The 19,193-nt window shown below is 40.0% G+C and overlaps 1 protein-coding gene across 12 annotated transcripts in view; it reads left to right on the top strand.

The window, feature by feature from the left end:
- The window catches only part of TRAK1 (trafficking kinesin protein 1), a 110,315-nt gene that overhangs the window by 47,013 nt on the left and 44,109 nt on the right, over positions 1-19,193 (top strand). For 7 of the 12 annotated variants that reach the window (XM_084619008.1, XM_084619007.1, XM_084619006.1 and 4 more), the window contains one exon: positions 17,775-17,851. In XM_084619008.1, coding sequence (XP_084475134.1) covers positions 17,801-17,851 — 51 coding nt within the window. In that variant the 5' untranslated portion in view covers positions 17,775-17,800. Of the gene's footprint in view, positions 1-5,626; positions 5,844-6,720; positions 6,890-17,774; positions 17,852-19,193 lie in introns of those variants that run through there. The other 5 variants (XM_084619013.1, XM_084619012.1, XM_084619005.1 and 2 more) reach the window with 4 other exon arrangements.

The raw sequence follows: 19,193 nt of genomic DNA, 5'->3' as shown, positions 1-19,193 counted from the left end.
AAGAATCCTAGCTTTCATTTGAAGGAAAAAAAAATCTAGTCTTCATGTTTGTTGAGATAAGCTTGAAAACATGAAGAAAGTATACCCTAAAGGTTCAGAAACCAGAAGGAAACTAAAATAAACCCAAAATTTATTATTTAAAAATCATGCGTATCATTTTGGGGCCAATCATGATTTTCTGGGAATCTGACTTGTAATTTTTGAACACTTACTACCCAGTACTGCAATGTAGAACAGTAAGTTTTTTGCAGCATCAGGACTTGGTAAATGGCAATAGGTGAGTCCTTCTTCCACCCAAAAACTTGCAATATTTTTCCATCTTATTCATGTAAACTTTTAAATAAACTTTGAAAAAAAGAGATTAAAACCTGTAATACAGGGCATAGCATTTGTAGATAACCAGTGCATTCTGTGCCCGTCTGTTCTGCCTGGCAAGATATTATGCCATCATTATAAAATAATTATCAAATGTTTTTTATTCCTGAATCTGTTATGAATGTTCTGCAGTCACATAAATCTGAATTAATGAATTTTTAAATTTCCCAATGGTGCAAAGATCTGAGGATAAAAATTGGAAAAACACCTTAATATTATCTGTCAAAATTCATAAGAAAATTGAATCCTTCCTTACCTAGTTATGCAATATGTAAGGTAGTGCCTTTGAAAGAATTATACCATTAATTAAACAAAAGTAGTTGATAATTATTACTTAACGGTCAAATTGATTTGGGGCATAGACTGTTTGTGGTGCCAAGTTTTCTCAGCTGTAAATGAAGTTAATGGAAGCTGAAGGTGTCCAGCCCCTAACAGGATCAGGCTGTAAGTGGTAATAAACTAATTGTTAATAATTAACATTTTTTGAAAGAAAAATTGCTGCTCTGTGCAAAGCAAATAGCTATGTTTTTCTTATCCAGTTGTATATGTGTGCCTGCATGGGAGGAGCAGTATGTTTTCTGAAAATGTGTTTTTTTTTCTTTCTTTTTAAAAACTTTTTTAATAGTGTTATTATTTAGCTGCTCACATTGAAAGGCCCTGTAAATGCATAATAGAATAATAGAATATCAGGGTTGGAAGGGACCTCTGGAGGGAAAAACCCTTTCCCCTAGCAGTTCTAGTCAGTCTTCCCTTCCACTGTCTCAGTGCCACTCCCTCAGTGGCTGGTAGGGGAACTGTGGCCCATGCTCTCCTTCAGGTTCGAGTCCAGGGACCCTCAGCTCAGCAGTTCTGGGCTTTCCTCTGCCAGCCCTCACTGCTCCTTCCTTGGACTGCTTCCTACTATTCCTGGTTTCCCCCCTACTCTAGGAGTACCAGCTCCAAAGCTTCCTCCCTCTTCCCAGGGAGTGACTGCCCCTTTCCCAGTAGCCCCCTTCTATTGCCAGCTACCTGGTTTTATAGGCCAAGTCTGTTCCTGCCCAGCTGAGCCTGCTTTCAGTTAGCTCCCTGGCTTCTCCTCCAGGTCAGCCTATGGAGTTAATTGGCTTACTTGTCCATCTAAATGTCTGTCAGTCCTGTGTGGGATGGACTCCCTATCGCAGGAAGTGTTATTTATTCCTTCACATAATACAAGAACTAGGGGTCACCTGCTGAAATTAATAAGCAGCAGGTTTAAAACAAACAACAAAAGGAAGTACTTCTTCACATAACACACAGTCAACCTGTGGAACTCATTGCCATGGGATGATAAGGCCAAAAATATAAGTGGGTTCAAAAAAGAATTAGATAAGTTCATCAATGGCAATTAGCCAAGTTGGTCATGGATGCAACCCCATGCGCCAGAAGTCCCTAGGCCTACTACTGCCAAAAGCTGGGAATGGACGAGAGGGGATGGATCTCTTGAAATTGCCCTATTCCGTTCATTCCCTCTGAAGCGCCTGGCATTGGCCACTGTCCAAAGACAGGACACTGAGCTAGAAGGACCATTGGTCTGACCCAATATGATCATTTTTATGTTCATATGTAAAGTTCTTTCTAATACAGATACCTCAGTTTTCCTTAGCTCATTTTCATCTCATTTATATTAAATATATCTTTTTTTACCACCCTAAGCAATTCCTCACCCTCTTTGGTGTTATTCCCTTCAAATACATCTCTTGTAAAATTTTCTGGCCCCACTCAGTCTTCTTTCTGCTTTCAGTAAAAGGATCCGGACAGATGATCATTAATTTGGGCCCTTCTTATTCCTTCAGTTACTGTACTGTCTGTTACACCCTGGTGAGAATGAAGATGCTGATGCTGTCATATGCATATGCTGTCATCACCTGCACAAATTGCTTTGCTACCACAATACAACAACTTCTCCATTGATTAGGCTGAGGAGCCACCTCCCTGACTGGGGTGGGGAGTGAGAGTGATATTTTCTGCAGTCAGCGTGGGATATCTTCCTGCTATTAAGCAATAAGAGAGACAATTAAGAAAGCACTAAATACCATTTGTGAAAGATTAGAAAAGAAAGTTACCCTGTGTATAGACTGCATGCTTTGTGTTGCTGGCAGACCAGGTGCCAGCTCATGCTATGGCTCAAGGGCTTACTGAACACTGACAAACACATAGCTGGAAACTAGTCTGGCTCACCTGTGTGTTAGTGTTGTTAAAACAGCCGTTAAGTTTATAAGAATGTGTTTAGTGTTTGGATTTTGAAATGCTTGTGAGTGGCTGCACGTATTAATCTCACTTATCATATCTGTACCCCATGTTATAAGGTAATATTTAAATGTTTGCTTTGTAACTGGAAACACCCACAGTCGAGAGAAGCATTACCAAGTGTGAAATACTGATTTTCCACAAGAGGTGTCATTGAAGGGTTCATGTAGCGTTCATGCACCTGGAAACAGTCAGGGCACACCCTGACTGTTGTGTAGGAGCGATGCACACATTGCTCTGTTCTATCCAAGGACATGGACCATGAAAACATGGACCATCTGGGAAGTCAAAATAAGGACATCAGCCGTGGGAAGCTTCCTCGGCCGAAACTCAAGGCCTGAGAATAAAGATTGTAGTAGATAGAGGCTAGTAAATAGGAATATTAATCAAAGTCATATTATTTCCTTTGTTGATGCCTTTTGCGGTCGGTTGGGGTATGTGATGCGCAGGGGGGAGAGAAATAAAAGAGGTGGAAAAGCTGACAGGAGAGATCCCATCAGCAGACCAGCCTGCTTGCTTGCCTAAAGCTGTGTCCTGTCTTGTATTGAACCGCCACATGTCATCATCTGCCCAACAAAAGAAGGCCCATAGATAAGGTTAAGATTATTGTCATGGAGGTCATGGAATCCATGACTCCCGTGACCTCCATGACATTTTTCACTTCAGCCCCAGGGCAATGGAGCTGGAGCTGTGAGCCTGCGGGGGCCCTGAAGCTCTGAGCTGTTTTGGGGGGACCCCGCAGCTCTGAGGCGCTGCACATGGCGTGGGGGGACCCCGCAGCTCTGAGGCGCTGTGCACGGCGTGGGGGGGACCCCGCAGCTCTGAGGCGCTGTGCACGGCGTGGGGGGGACCCCGCAGCTCTGAGGCGCTGTGCACGGCGTGGGAGGGACCCTGCAGCTCTGAGGCGCTGTGCACGGCGTGGGAGGGACCCTGCAGCTCCGAGGCGCTGCGCATGGTGCGGGGGGGGCACCCCGCACCTCTGAGCTGCTGCAGGTGCCCAGGGGGAACCTTCGAGCTCCAAGGCAGGGCCCCACAGCTCCGAGCTGCTGTGGGCAGCTGGGGCTGATGCCGGGGTACCCCAGAGCTCCCAGCCACAGCGGGTGTTGGACTCCCCCTTCCTTTCCCACAGTAGGGCTGGGGCTCAGCCCCATTTTGTCACAGTTGTTATTTTTAGTTGAAGTCAGGGATAGGTCACAGGCTTCGGTGAAATTTTTTTTATTGCCCGTGACCTGTCTATGACTTTTACTAAAAATAAGCGTGACAAAATCTTAACCTTACCGATAGACACCAGATGAACCATTGTGGAACATCAGTGCATAAAAGACTTTGTTGATTGCTCCTGCTCCACCCGTAGGAAGAAGGGAAATGCACAAATGCTCGTCCCATCACAGTTTGAACTCTGGGGGAAGGGAATGAAAATCTCTGACCAGAAAGAACTGTATCGCTGTCTGGCTTGGAATTTGGAGAGGTCAATATTTCTAAGCTTAAGCAAGGGATCCCCAAGCTGTTTAGCTTGGATTAGACCTAAAGGACAGGTAGAGCTTGCATGTTACAGCAGCTTCTGTACTTTTTGAAACCTAAGACTGTAACTCCTTTGTGTGTGTATATGTTTACCTGCTTTAACCTTGTAAATAAGTATTATTTCTTTTTCCTAGTTAATAAATCTTTACTTAGTTCATTACAGAATTGGCTACAGGCATTGACTTTGGTGTGAGATCTGAGTTACAATAGACCTGGGATAAATGATTGGTCCTTTGGGACTGGGAGTGATGTGAATATTGTGATTTTTGGTGTAAGGGACCATTTATTACAAAGGCAAGCTTGCCTGGGTGGCAAGATAGACCACAATACCCAAGAAGACTATCTGTGACTCAATGTTAAGGCTGTTATAGACCTTGAGGAGTTCACATTTGATACTTGATTGGTGAAATTTAATTATAGAACAGACAACCAATTTAGAGTTTGTGCCCTGTTTTGTAACAGTCTGCCCTGAGGTTGGTACCCACGTTCCTGAATCAGTTAAGAGAGCATTAAATACAATTTGTGAAAGACTAGAGAAGAAAGTTAACCTGTATACAGACTCTGTGCTTAATAAAAAGTTTTGCAAACACAAATATTCAGACCTGTCCGCTCCTGGAAACTCCTGTTTATTGTTAGAATTGAGAACTTGTATGATTTTAGTTTGTTCCTTATACCGACCGTGTCCTTGAAAATATGCTGTGATGCCACACATGCATTTCTGATATTGCAATATTTCAGTTTCCAGACAGGTTGTAGAATACACAGTGAGTAAAGGTGACAGTAGAAAATATGGCACTGCAGGATTAATATGGCATGCAAGTTAAAAGCTTGGTTAAAGGGTAGTATGGCGGTGGAGGTTTGGGGGGTGGAGTTTGGTTTTTTTTGCTTTTTGAAAGTTTTTTATTGCTCTGCGATCAATGAAAAGCTGAATTCTTGACCTTGTTTTTACCCTAAGGCTAATATTGCAGTCAGATTTATGGCAAAACAAACATTTGATATAATATACAGTAGCAGCAAGTTTCCAAGATCTATACATTCAACAGCCCTGTGAAACCTGTTACTAGTGGCATTAGGCAATAATTTACAAAGGTGACTTAACTTAGTAAAGTCCCCACCCTCAAACAGGTGTAGCAGTGTAAGTATCAGTTTGTACTTCCTTGTTGCTATGATACTTTTAGGAAGCTACCATTCACTTTGAATAGGGGGATAGAAATTTGTCAAATGAATTGATTCTTAAAGAGAGATTTCAGCACACTAATTGTTGTTTATGTGAAATGTGCAAATAGAGCTATTTAATAAATGTAACAATTTTCGAGTTTGGTATGAAGAACAATATAATATTTTTAGTAATTATTAGATGGGTTCACACACAGCTCTTCTCTGTATTTTTTGAAAGGTGTTGTATTAATGACGACATACACAAATAATCAGCTAGTAGTTTTAGTTGAAGTATGTTAACTGATGAAGATGGTACCTCTTCCATGGGGACTTTACTTGGGTCATTTCCAAATGTAGTCTTAAAGGAGATGGCTTCGTATAGGACAGTTTCTGCCTTGGGATGATTTTAGCAATGTCCGTGAATGAATCTGTAAATGAAGAGGAAAGCTTTGAATGTGACTGTGAAAATGAACACGGGAACCCACAGAGGTTTCACAATGAAAACCTTGATATCTTGGAAGAAGGTACTTTTAGTGTAAAACTTTTTATGCTAATAAAATAGGACATGAAATAGTTAATGTAAAGTGAGTTTAGAGATTTTTTTCAAGGTTTTAAATCACATCTAGAAACAGATTGTGGTTGGTTGGTTGGTTCCTGTGAGTGAAGGTTGTAGAGAAACTGCACTATAAATTAAATCTGAATAAGATGAGTCTTAATTTTGTGGGTTTAAAAAAAAAAGTAAATATATTCAACAAATGTAGTTTGTCTAGCTCAAGTAGTAATTCGCTTTTAGTAATAAAAATGATTTTTTGGAAATTCTTCTTTTCAAATAATTTTTCAAATACTTGTAGGTTAAATATTTTTGCTTTCCTCCCCCCTTCCCTATGGCAGGTGTATGTGTGTGTGTTTTGGAGGAGTGGGGGAAGAGGTTGTGTGTTTGTTTTTATGGTTACTTATGGTGGGTCAGTTTTAGAACAAATGCAAACTTCAGACTTAATTATGGAATCCTAAGTATGTAAACTAAAATGTAGTGTGTTCATATCTCAAGATTGTGTGATCTTAAGATTTTAAAAAGTTATTTGTGATGGAACGTGCATTGCAATGCAAGACAAGAAGGCATGCTGGTAGTTTGGAGAGGGAGTGCTGATGATTGTTAGTGCTGTCATTTTATTTTCAGTCTTGGTCTCCTGGCTGCTGTGGAGACAGCATATTTTGCCTGGGGATGGGAGACAGGAGGTAGACAGGGAGAGATTTTGTCACTCAAGTGATCCCTCCTGCCAGTTAAGCACTGCCTCCTGTACTGTACTTGATACACTGAGCAAAACATATCATTGGTGTCATCTTACATGCTACAACATTCCCTCTGAAGCAGCAGCTTTATAGATGAATGCTGGCATTCCAAAGAACACTATCCTATCATGCTGCCATCCAGAGACTGCAGGGGAGAACAACAGAGATTAAGAATAAGAGTCGATTGAATACAAAGAGAGTATTTCGTGGCCAGAAGAATATTAACCGTGATGGCCTCAAGGGTGGGGGATAAAGCAAGACCATCTTGTCAAACTCTCTGGTTTGTTTAAAAGGAGTTTTTAAAAAAAGTTTCTCTCAAAATACTTTAAGGGCAAACGTGTTGCATGGGACTTCCATTTGTTGTGTGTTTCATGTGATTGTTTTGTTTTTTGAATCAAATATATGCCTCTTATGATGCAGTACCACCTCTCTTTACCCACCACTTGAAAAAACAACCCACCCCATTTGTTATCTGAGGTTGCAGGAAAAGGCTACAATATTCCTTAAACTTGTGGACAAAAGGTTGTTTGTGTAAGAAAACATGGGTAAAAAAGGAAGCTTTAAAAGAAGAGAAAGTACATGTGTAGTTTGTTAGAGAGGAGGCAGATGAGGACACAAGCACAAAATTCTGCACCAAGAAGGAGAAACATCCAATTCTTTCTTACTAGTAAGCTGGCAGAAAAGGGAATCTGACAGATAATAGCCTATGTCATGGGAACCGTTCATAGAGTGTTTGCTGTGTGCTCCAAATTTCCTTCAGTATGTTAAGGACACTGAGTTATAGAGAGAGGTGTCTGAGCGAAGGGTCTTTAGAGCTCCATTGCCCATCTGATTGAGAATGACAAGCCGAATGCTTCTGTTTGACTGTGTAGGTAATTTTGGTGTAGTGACTGATGTGGTTTATACAGCAATTTTTAGATGTTGTGATGAATTGCCCTCATACCAGTTTCTGGTATAATTAATAAGGACTAAAACTTGGTGCTAGTTTTATATGTTAGATATGTCTTGTTTTATGTACTGGGAGCAATTAGTTACGTACACCCTGAAAACCTTCAGCTAGATGTAGACACAGTACAGTGATAATCATCACCATGTTATTTGTATACTGTTATTTGTGGGACAACATATGTTCATTGTTCAGGAAATGGGGAAGGGTTGAGAATATTTTAGTACTTTTATGTGGGCTGACTACAGTGGAATTTTATGTAATGAACATGGCTTATAGTGACTGTTCCAGCTTTTATTGATAGAAAATGAACTTCTAAAAGCCGGTCCCTCTTTTTACTGATCTGTGAGCCCCTCACCTTATGCTATTGAATGGTCTGGCAAACTGGATCAAACTTATTTTCAAACATAGGAGACAATTTCAAAATCTTTTCCATGTCATTTAGCTGCAGATAAAGATTACCTGTTTGGGAGTGCCAGTGAGAGCCTATTATTATTACTGCAGTATACATTATTTATGTAGCAATCGCATCCAGAGGCCTGAGTCAGGATCATGGCATGTAGCAGGGCCACTGTGATAAATGCTGAACAAATCCATATCATGACTCAAGGCAAGGTTTTAAAAAAGACTAGTGATTTTGGAGGCAGTGATGTTGGTGGGCCCATGTTGACACCCTGTAAAGGGACCTGACTTTCAAAAATTGAACACTCATATGCTGAAAACCCAGGCCCCATTAAGGAGTCTCAGGTTGGATCCCCAAATACTCAGGCACAGAAAATCATATGTGGCTGCAGTCACTGCCCCAAAGAGCTGACAATCTAAGAAGAGAATTGACATAGTTGGGGGAGAAATACAATCAAATTTATATACATTTTCAATTTTAAATCTTTTCAAAGATATATGTAGGTAAAATATATGCCACTCAGGCCATTTTTGGTTAATTTCTTATAGGTATTGAAGCGGGGATAGGTTTTTTGAAGAAATTTGGAGGTTTGCAGATTTAGGTCACTTCCCAGAGAGCAATCCATGCATAAGGGTCAGTGTATAAAGAGGTATGTAGTTCTGTGAGAAGATTCATAAGTTGCAAAGCCAGAAGGGGACCACTGTGGTCATGTACTCTGACCTCCTGTTCAACACAGGCCATAGAACTTTCCCAAACTAATTCCTAGAACAGATCTTTTAGGAAATCCTCCAATCCTGATTTTAAAATGGTCAGTGATGGTGAATCCACCACAACCCTTGGTAAATTGTTCCAGTGCTTAATTACCCTTGCTTTTAAAATGTATGCCTTATTTCCCGTCTGAATTTGTCTAGCTTCTACTTGCAGCTCATGTTATACCTCTCTCTGCTAGATTGAAGAGCTCATTATTAAATATTCACCTTGTAGGTACTTAGACTGATCAAGTCACCCTTTAACGCTTTCTTTGTTAGACTCAAAGAGCCGAATCTATTTTGTTTATCACTAGAAGGCATGTTTTTAAATCCTTTAATCATTTTCATGGCTCTTATCTGAAGCCTCTCCAATCTATCAACATCCTTCCTGAAATGTGGGCCCCAGAACTGGACACAGTATTCCAGCAGCAGTTTCTCCAGTTTCAAATACAGAGGTAAAATAACTTCTCTACTCAGACTCAAGATTTCCCTATTTATGCTTCCCGGGATTGCATTAATTCTTTTGGCCACAGCATCACACTGGGAGCTCATGTTCAGCTAATTATTCACCACAGTCTCCAAACCTTTTTCAGAGTCACTCCTTCCCAGGATAGAGTCCAGCATCCTGTAAGTATGGCCCACATTCCTTGGTCCTAGATCTATATATTTACATTTAGCATATTAAAATATACAGCGTTTGTTTGTGCCCAGTTTACCAAGCGATCCAGGTTGCTCTGAATCAGTGACCTGTCCTATTCATTTTTTATCACTCCCCCAATTTTTGTGTCATTTGAAAATTTTATCAGTGATTTTTTTTCTTCCAGGCCATTGATAAAAATATTAAATAGTATAGAGCCAAGAACCAGTACCTCCAGGACCCTAATGGAAACATACCCACTCAGTGGCAATTCTCTGATTACAGTTACATTTTGAGACCTATTAGTTAGCCAGGTTTTAATCTATTTAATGTGTGTTATGTTAATTTAATATCATTGTAGTATTTTATTCAGAATGTCATGTGGCACCAAGTCAAATGCCTTACAGAAGTACAAGTATATTACATCAACACTGTTACTTTTATCAACCAAACTTATAATCTCAAAAAAAAAAAAAAACTTCTTCTCTCAGTGTAGCAGAGGAAAACTCTTCCAGTAAATACCCTGCCTTAGGGAAAACGCTACAAAATGGCTACCATCTCACACTTTTGTGCCCCCTCCCATGCCCTAATTGTTTCCCAGACCCTTTCGCCTGTTTTAGAATGACTAATATAACATATCATTAGTTTGCTGTATTTGAGACCTTACTATTGGAGCCTCCATGGAACCAAGTTGTTGGAACACTCTGTGGGTGAACTGTGGTTGTAAACTCCCTTTAAACCACACCAAAAAAAGATTGTCTGTCTTCCATAAACCCATACTGATTGGATTAATTACATTATCCTCCTTTAGTTTATTATGAATCAGGTCACTTATCAGCCTCTCCATTATCTTGCTTGGGTTCAATGACAGGCTGACAGGCCTGTAATTACCTGGAACATCCTGCTTATCCTTTTTAAAAATTGGCACAACATCAGCTTTCAGCTTTTTATATTCATTACTATCAACTTCCCCTTTCTTCCTTTTTTTTTTTCTATAGACATAATTGTTGGGTTTTTTTACAGCTGCCTTCACTTCCCCTCTAAACCAGGTTTTCAACCAGCACAGCCTCCTTCCTCAATTGTGGCTTTTTAGGCATTATCGTAAGGTGTTCTTAAATTATTCCCAGTTATCATTCACATGTGTCTGAGTAAGTTCTTCTTCCCATCTGATATGGCTCATACATGACCAACTAATGATAAGGCTGGAGGCACTGCGGGAGCAGAAGCAGCAGCAGGTTGTGGACAATGCAGAAAGAGTCTAGAGTGAATAAATAGGAAGGAGGGGTAGAATTGTGAAGGGCCTTGATGGTGATGACAAGAAGCCTGCACTTAATGGAGTGAAATGGTTTAGCAAGTAGAAGGAATTCATGTGGACGTGATGTGGCCAGAGTGGTGGGCAAGAAAGAGGATCTTAACAACTGCATTTTGTCGGGACCTGAGGTGGATGGTTGGCCTGTAGGAAGGGTGGAGAGGAGGAGTCTAGGATAGTCAAGACCCAGGAGATGAGGCATTGGACAAGAGTTTTGGCTGTTTGGGTGTAAGGAAGAGAATAGATTTCAAATGCTACCAAGGAAGCACTGACACAACCTGGATGTTGGGGTAAGAGAGAGTCACGTGGTGATGAATCCCAGGTTGGCCAGTCTGAGTGACAGGGAACATTGTGGTGGTATCAAAAGTAACTGAGAATAGGGAGAATTGTGAGGGGTATCCAGGATGAGATATCAGAGAGAGAGGTCATGAGTGGACAGGTAACTTGAGTGTCATCATCCAGGAGTAGCTGAGATGGTCCAGAGGGAAGATGTGATTGGAGAATAGGAAAGGGTCAAGACCTTAAGACCCCCATGGATTGTGGGGCATGGGAGGAAGAGGATTCACTGAAGGAGTGATCACAAAGGCAGGAGAATAAACCTGGATCAATGGAATCAGGAACCAAGGGTGGACAAGATTTCAGAGAGAAATGTATGATTGTCAGTGTCAAACAAGACATAAGTTGAGAAAGATGAATATGGAGTACAAGGATTTATCTGGGGAAAAACCTGGGAGAGCAGTTTCAGTATAGTGGAGGAGGGCCAGAATGGAGCTAGAGGAGAAGAATATGAGAATGGTTGTAACGGGTACATCCAGTAAGGTTAGTGGTGAAGGGAGATGGGAGCAGTAGCTGGAGAGACAAGTGGCATCAAGGAAACACAATTGTTTTTGTGGATGAGGGGAGGTTAGGGCATGCTAGTGATGGGGAAGAGTCCAGAAGAAAATAAAAGATGCAGAGGAGCGAGAGTGAGACAGCAAGTGGATCAAGGGAGAGTAGTAGCAGGCATGGAGATGGGGTTAAGAGATAGGTAGAGAGCAGAGCAGAAATCTGTGTCAGTGATGGGTGAGAAGGAGGAGAAATGTCTGGAAGAGACATGGAAGGAAGCTGATCTGTAGTGTGAAAAAGTCAGTACAATCTTGTATGGCGCGGAAGGGAGGAGAGATGTGGGAATGATTCTAGAAGGGAGGCAAAAATAGCAAAATAAGTGGCTGGGAGGGAATCAATGGGGCTGGAAAACCAAACATCTGACTGACCTGTTTGGTATTAAAATGCCTTGCAGAACTTGCTGTTCTTGTGCAGATCTGATTTGAGAAGTTTCACTGTTTTATGGACCTGGATCATTTGGATGTAACTGTCCAAATTAGAGGTTTCCCAAATCAGTTTCCATAAACAGGAGTCCACTCTAGTTCTGAAGACCTGAGCAATTGGAAACTGGGGGCTTGTCTTCACTATTGTGGAGATCAACGCTGCTGCAATCGATGCAGTGGGTGTCGATTTAGCAGGTCTAGTGAAGACCTGCTAAAATGACGGCAGAGCGCTCCCCAGTAGACTCCAGCTCCCTGAGAAGAGTAAGGTAAGTCGACCGGAGACCATCTCCCATCGACACGGTTCAGTGAAGACACTGCAGTAAGTCGACCTAAGCTACGTCGACCCCAGCTATGTTATTCACCTAGCTGGAGTAGCGTAACTTAGGTCGACTTGCCCCGGTAGTGTAGACAAGGCCTGAGTGCCACACACAGAGAAGGCAGTACAAGCAGAGCCACCTTTTGTCCTCCCATGTATCCTCCTTATCTTAAACTCCCTTTAAATCACATCTTAGGTGAAAAAATTAGAACTTCTACAAATTTCAGAGGAAGAAATAATTGCTCCTTCATATAAAATTGCATTGTAAAGTGCACAACTAGACTGTCGGCAAGCATAGAATGTGATTATTATTTTGTTGTATTTTGACCTGTGTGTTGGTGGTATTGCTTATAGAATTTGTAGCTTAGTGGGAAAAAATAGCTTCTGTATCTACTTGCTGACGGTGACTTGACAATGGGTAGGCAGCTGATGTGCTGTGACCATGATTTTATTACACTAATATTTTTTTCCACTGCCACGTGGTGATCTCCCCCACTGTTATATCCACCTATTACCTCTTGTCTTGTTCTTTGACTCAAAGCATTTTCAGGCAGTTACTCTCTTTGTTATGTGGGTGCATGGTGCCTTGAACAATGGAACCCTGAACAGTAATGGATGTCTCTAAGGACTACCACAATACAAATATTTAAGAATTGTTGCTGCTTATCTGCCAAGCAGTAGCAGAGTGTAACTGAACACAACTGGTCAGTTTGACAGTTGCTATGCAAACACCGTGTGTAGCTTTTATAATGGTCAGAAATCACCTTCAAGCTTCTGCTGTTTTGAGAAGCTCTGAGCAGCAGCGGAAAGTGGTTTTGGAGCTGTTCGTGAGGGAGGATCTCTCAAAAACAGAGGCAAGAAGAGGAATAGAATAGCGTAGACCGTCCTACCTCCCAGCAATCAGAGGAGGGAGGGTGTGAGAGAGAACAAGAGACAGAAAGTTTCTTCTCTTTTCCAGCAACTAGAAGGAGATGTAGCTTCAAATTTACCAGACACCCAGTCTCCAGAGGTTCAGAGATCGACAGCACTCTATTATTGTTAATAATTAATAAGAATAATTGTATTAGGGCTGTGCCTAAAGGCCCCAAATGGAACTGGAGCCTCATTATGTTAGACTCTGTGCAAACCATGTCAGATGGCATGCTGCTACCTATCCCAAAGTGCACACAGTCTAATTCAAGACAAAAGGTACCAAGTCAGTTTACCCTGGGCATAATCTTAGTCCCCTTCCATTTCCCAGCAACTGGAATTGGGAAGGTGAGGATTGAGGAAAGAGCAGGTTGGCTTCCTCAGCAGCCCTTTATTCTTCCCTCTCTCCTTTCTTTTAAAATCTCCCTCAATCTCCTATTAAAATCTGGTAAATTTTTCAAGCCCCAGAGGATGGTGTTCTAGATGAAGATTTTGATATAAAGAGTAAAGAACACATCTTATATTCTTGAGAATGCAAATACCTCAGGTACCCCACCCTAATTTAAGATTCAAGCCATGTCTTTACTGGGCATTGCTCCTTCCTTCTGAGTTGTTGCATGTCCAAAACCTGGTCTCTTGGGGACTTTACCATTTATTAGTCTTTTAACCCCCCTGAAAGAAACATTGACCCATACAGCCACATCCTCTTTTAAATTGGTATAAAATGTGGGAGAATATGAAGTTTTTGGTTTGTGTTTCAGAGCCTGTGCATGACAGGAATTCATGATCTCTGTTGCCATTACTAAGTGTACATTTCATTATGTGCATGTAAAATCCCCAAAACTAAAACAGAGCCCCAATGAGTATCATGAATCTGAGTTGAAAACTAGATAAGAGGAAGTCTGTGATCTTCATGTATTTACATTTTTTGTGACATATAATAATGTTGTATTAAATGGTTGTCACCAGCTTCCAAAGCAGTTTTCTAAGCAACTGCCAAAATTTTGTGCATAATTCTTTTTGTTCTTGGAATCCTGTGATTTCTTTTTCCTCACTTGAGCGACCATTTTATTGCCTGATATTCCTCTAGATGTGAATTGAGAGGTCTGAAGTGCATTTGACTTGGATATTATGATTGTGTACGCACAGACATCACCCCCTCCCTATCATGCTGAACAAAAATACTGCTGATTTGCCAGTGTGGAAGAGGAGGTCAGTAATTGTGCCATGTGAGTTTTATACTACAGTGCACTGTCCTTCATTTGCCCTTTCCATGTGGTTAGAATAGTGTTAGAAGGCTAGTGTTCACCAGGAACTGGTACACGCCAGAAACCATATTCATTAAGGCAATATACTTTTAATTTACATATCTCATTGGCTAAAGCATAAAGTCAGGAGAAGTTTGTGTAATCAAAATATCTTTTTCTGTTCCCATCAGGCTTCTGTTTGTATTTGATTCATGGCTTTGGTCTTTTTCTCTTGTTGAAGCAGTGAGTTTTATATTAATCCTCTAATGTTCCTCCCCTCTATGTTGATACCAATTTCTTTAGCTTTTGTGGCTGTAGTCTCCACTCCATTGAAGGGTATCAGTACATTTGATACGTTGCTGTTATATACAAAGTCAATTTTCCTGTCCATAGCAGCAATCCTTGTTAAATCTATTGTTTTAGTCAATATTTCTTTAAAGGCTTTGGTTTATCCTCCGTAGTGGTTTAGCTGGGTGTGAGGTTTTGGAAGGGGCTTAACTGAAACGGTAAGGCTGCGGCCTTGGAGGTTGGGTCTTTGACTGGAGTCTCGGGCCTGAATTTTCATTTAGACTGGCTATTAAGAGAACTCAAATTGCACTTTGAAGGCCATTAAAACTGTCCAGAGCGATGTAGCAGAGACTTCATCTAAATTTTCGTGGTTGCTCATATTTAATGAGGCCATAAAGGCATTGGTGATCAGGTTTATTCTTGATTGATTTTTTTTCTTTTTACATTCTGTGTTCTTTATAAGACCATTGTGGTAGCTTCTGGAACGTATTGCCTGCTGTGAAAGTTATATATATATGTAAATATATACATGTATAAAATTATATATTATATATGTATAAATTCAAAGGGAAGGTTGGACTTTGACTATCTCATGTCTTTGGGTGTTAAACTCATACCCCCTCTGCAAGTGAAAACATTTATTGAAGATGATAGATTTTGATTTGTGTGTGCAAAAGACTGTTTCAGTCATGCATTGTGTGACTTTGATTGTCTTGACATTGCTTCTTAATAGCAGAATGTGCTGATAAAGGTTGCGTAGCAAGTTCTGAAGAAATAGTTGAGTTAGCAACTGCACGTACCAGCCCTTGTTAACATTTCTCACAATCAGATGACCTTGCTCAGCCCATGGGAACACCACACTGTTATCTACTTGTTTGGATTTTACCAAGATGATTATAGTTTTGCGGTCACTAGGGTGGTGTCATGTTGCCTTAGTCAGAAACGGTGGCAGTGTTAGGGTTTGCTAATGGCAATCCCAAACATTAATTTACCAACATTGCTGAGGGAAAGTTATAGCCAAGGAAACTCTAGTGAACAGTTATTTGGGGTTATAAAATGTTGGTCTGTGTCATTATTTACAGTAGGCATTTTAGGTGTTGATTTATGTATTATTGTGTTGGAAACTTTGTTTTTATGGTTACATTAAACTTCTTTATGAATGGACATTTTAAAGTTACGTAGTTAATGCAAATCTCTCTTCTTTCTGTTAAGTTTTCATGAAAAGATTCTCTGAGCAATGATTACTCCAGTTTCCTGCTTCCTCTATGCTCCTGATTTTCACAAGTTAAAATATTTCTTGGCAGAAAACAGTTTCTGTGAACATGTAGTTCGTAAATGCAGCACGTTTATGTTTACACTATAGCATATATTCATTGTGTATTTCATTTTTATTCTCTTATCTAATCAGTTTTTGGGGGTGTAAATTTCTGGCTATAAGCTTTTAGTTAGCACTTGCTAACTTTTTAATTAGGTTAGAGTAGTGTAAACTAAAATCCCTAACTCTGCAGTCTTTCTGCAGGCAGTCCTATGGAATTCACTGGGATTGCTTGCAAGGCTAAAAAGTTAAGCATGTACATAAATATTTACAGGTTTTGGTCCTAAAATGCTTTGACATTCTGGGTTGGTAAGGCAACAGGATGCCTAATCAGCTACTATTTTTATTCATTGGTGTGTAGCAGTTGTTGTCAGTTGTATGTCACTTAATCTGTGGCGTCAGGTTTAACCACACAGCATTCAATTATTTTTAAGTAATTTGGACTTGATTTCTTTCTACTGAATTAACCACCTTAGAACATCTTCACCCAAACTGTGCATCAGCCGTAATTGAAACTCTGTCAAAGATAAATCCACTTGTGACGAAAGTTGCCTTACAGCAGTCTCCTCTGCAGAAATCAATGTAACCAACTAATATAACTCTCTATTAACAGTCCCTTTTTTCCAGAATGGAATGTTTAAGCCATAAAAACAATGGTGGAGGGAAAAGAAGGATGCATACGAGTAAAACAGGAACTGCTGATCTTATTTTTTCAAATTTATTTGTGTTCTGTTTAGAAATCTCAATATCTCTGAGACTCAGCCAAGGTCACTATGTGTCCTTCAAGAAAAAGTCATGCAGTCAGACAAAAATGTTCCCAAATTATTCAGCAGGGTAATAACACTGGTTTTATTTAAGTGTGTCACATCCATTTCAGTTACGCATTGCTTTAGCTAGTAATACTACAGTCTTTGTGACATGCTTTAGTTACCAGATACATTACAAGGGCTATTATATTTAGGTCATTCAGAAGCAGAATTGTGTATATATTTTATATGCACTATGCAGTCTTGTATGATAGAGCCCAGTTTTGCCAACCTCACACAGAGCAGTATCTTCTATGAGCTGTCCTGTTGGTTCTACTCCAGTAGGGACTAATGGAGTAAGTCATGGCTCAATGTAGAAGTGACACAATGAGCCTTTGTTTCTGCATTTTTTTTTGTTAGTTTTTACTTAAAATGTTTTTGCACTGAGTTTAGCATACTTGTTCATTGATTCTGTCTTAATGGTTTGAGAAATTTATAGTTTTGTCGTGACTCCATCTTCCCCCTTTAAAAAAAATGTTTTTCAATTTGCATTGAATCAAAAGTAAATTTTACTGTTTTACACAGAAAATTCCAGGTTTGAGGCTCTGAATTTGTTTTAGTGTTGAAGAGTTTATTATGTATGGCCTTTAAAAACACTTCAGATTGATCATAAGGCCTTTAAAATTCCTACGATTACAGTACATACAGGACCTCAAAAAAAAATTGACAAAAGCAAATGCCTGCTACAAAACAGAAATGCCAATCTTCTCTGTTCAATATGAAACACTAAAGATTAAATTTTTTTCTTGTTAAATTCATTGTTTTCATAGTTCTTAATGTTTTCCCAAAACTTAAAATAATTCAGTAAACAGATATAATTTTAGATTAATTTTAGGATTAAGGTTTAAGATTCTTATTTTTTTCAAGTAATTCTTAATTTTGTTTAGTTTGAGTGGCAGATGAAATGACTTTACATGTCTTGTTTTCCAACAGTTTTATGTGCTGAAAGAGTGGGCCAGATGACTAAAACATACAATGACATAGATGCTGTTACACGACTTCTAGAAGAGGCAAGTATTCTTTTACACAGCTGTTCACTTTATGACAAAGACATAATATAGATTATGAAAGAATCTGTGTTGATAGAAATTGCCCCATTTGTTTTCAGTCATGGTGAAACAAATATTCTAAATGCACATTCACTACATCTCATTGGTAAGGGACATGACTTTATTAATAAAAGGTGCTTAGTTTGTTTACATAATTTGTACAAATTCACCAAACAATTTCATATATAGCTAAAGCAGATTTGTCTCACTATTGCCAGAATACAAAAAGTGACATACCATGCTGAATGATGTGAGGAAAAAGGTTAAGGTTTACATGAAATCATGATGTTGTGAGGAGGAGGAGGGGAAGTGAGAGGGAGTGTATTTTTGTTTTGTTTTTGTTTTCCAAATATGCACAGTATTATAAATGGTTTGTTTAAAAAACAAAAAAACAAGAGCACATAAAGCTCGCAAGTCTATTTATTATTTATATTATATATAATATTTATTATTGATATCTCCATGATAATAATCTTTAGGAAAATATATAGTTACCAATTGATAAACAAACATCTCCCTCTCTCCCATGTACTTTTTTCTGCCCTGTCTCCAAGTTCTTCTTTCTTGCATTCTGGTGCCTTTATATTTATAAAGCCACTATAATATATGGTCATTAATTTATTGTGATTGAGACTAAACATTTCATGTAATAGCAGAGAGAAAAAAATGACCTACAGGATAAAATTTTTGTACTCACTAAATAGCCTAATAACTTAATATTGATCAAAACAAACTCTATTTTTAAAGTAAATGTAAGCAAATATTTTTTGGAAATTATGTTTGCAAGGCATTATTCAGATGAAGACTAACAATGCGGTCTTTGTTCTTGACCGTTTAGAACAGGGATCGGCAACCTTTGGCACGTGGCCCGCCAGGGTAAGCCCCCGGCAGGTCAGGCCGGTTTGTTTACTTGCCGCATCCACAGGTTCGGCCAATCGCGGTTCCCACTGGCCGCGGTTCACCGTTCCAGGCCAATGGGGGCTGCGGGAAGTGGCGCAGGCCGAGGGATGTGCTGGCCACCGCTTCCCGCAGCCCCCATTGGCCTGGAGCGGCAAACTGTGCCCAGTGGGAGCTGCGATCGGCCGAACCTGCAGATGCGGCAGGTAAACAAACTGGCCCGGCCTGCCAGAGGGCTTACCCTGGCGGGCTGCATGCCAAAGGTTGCCGATCCCTGGTTTAGAACTTAAACCTTTTGTATTTTGGTCTGCTTCATATTGCAGTAGTGCTGCATTTGTTTTGCACTACAAAGCTCTCTTAGTACAGCAGACCCGTTTCATGCAGTGCTAACCCAAAGTACCTGAAC

This window comes from Lepidochelys olivacea (genome assembly GCF_965140295.1).
Source record: "Lepidochelys olivacea isolate rLepOli2 genome assembly, chromosome: 2".
NCBI lineage: Eukaryota > Metazoa > Chordata > Testudines > Cheloniidae > Lepidochelys > Lepidochelys olivacea.
The sequence above is the reverse complement of the archived record's forward strand: the minus strand, read 5'-3'. Positions and strand labels throughout refer to the sequence as shown.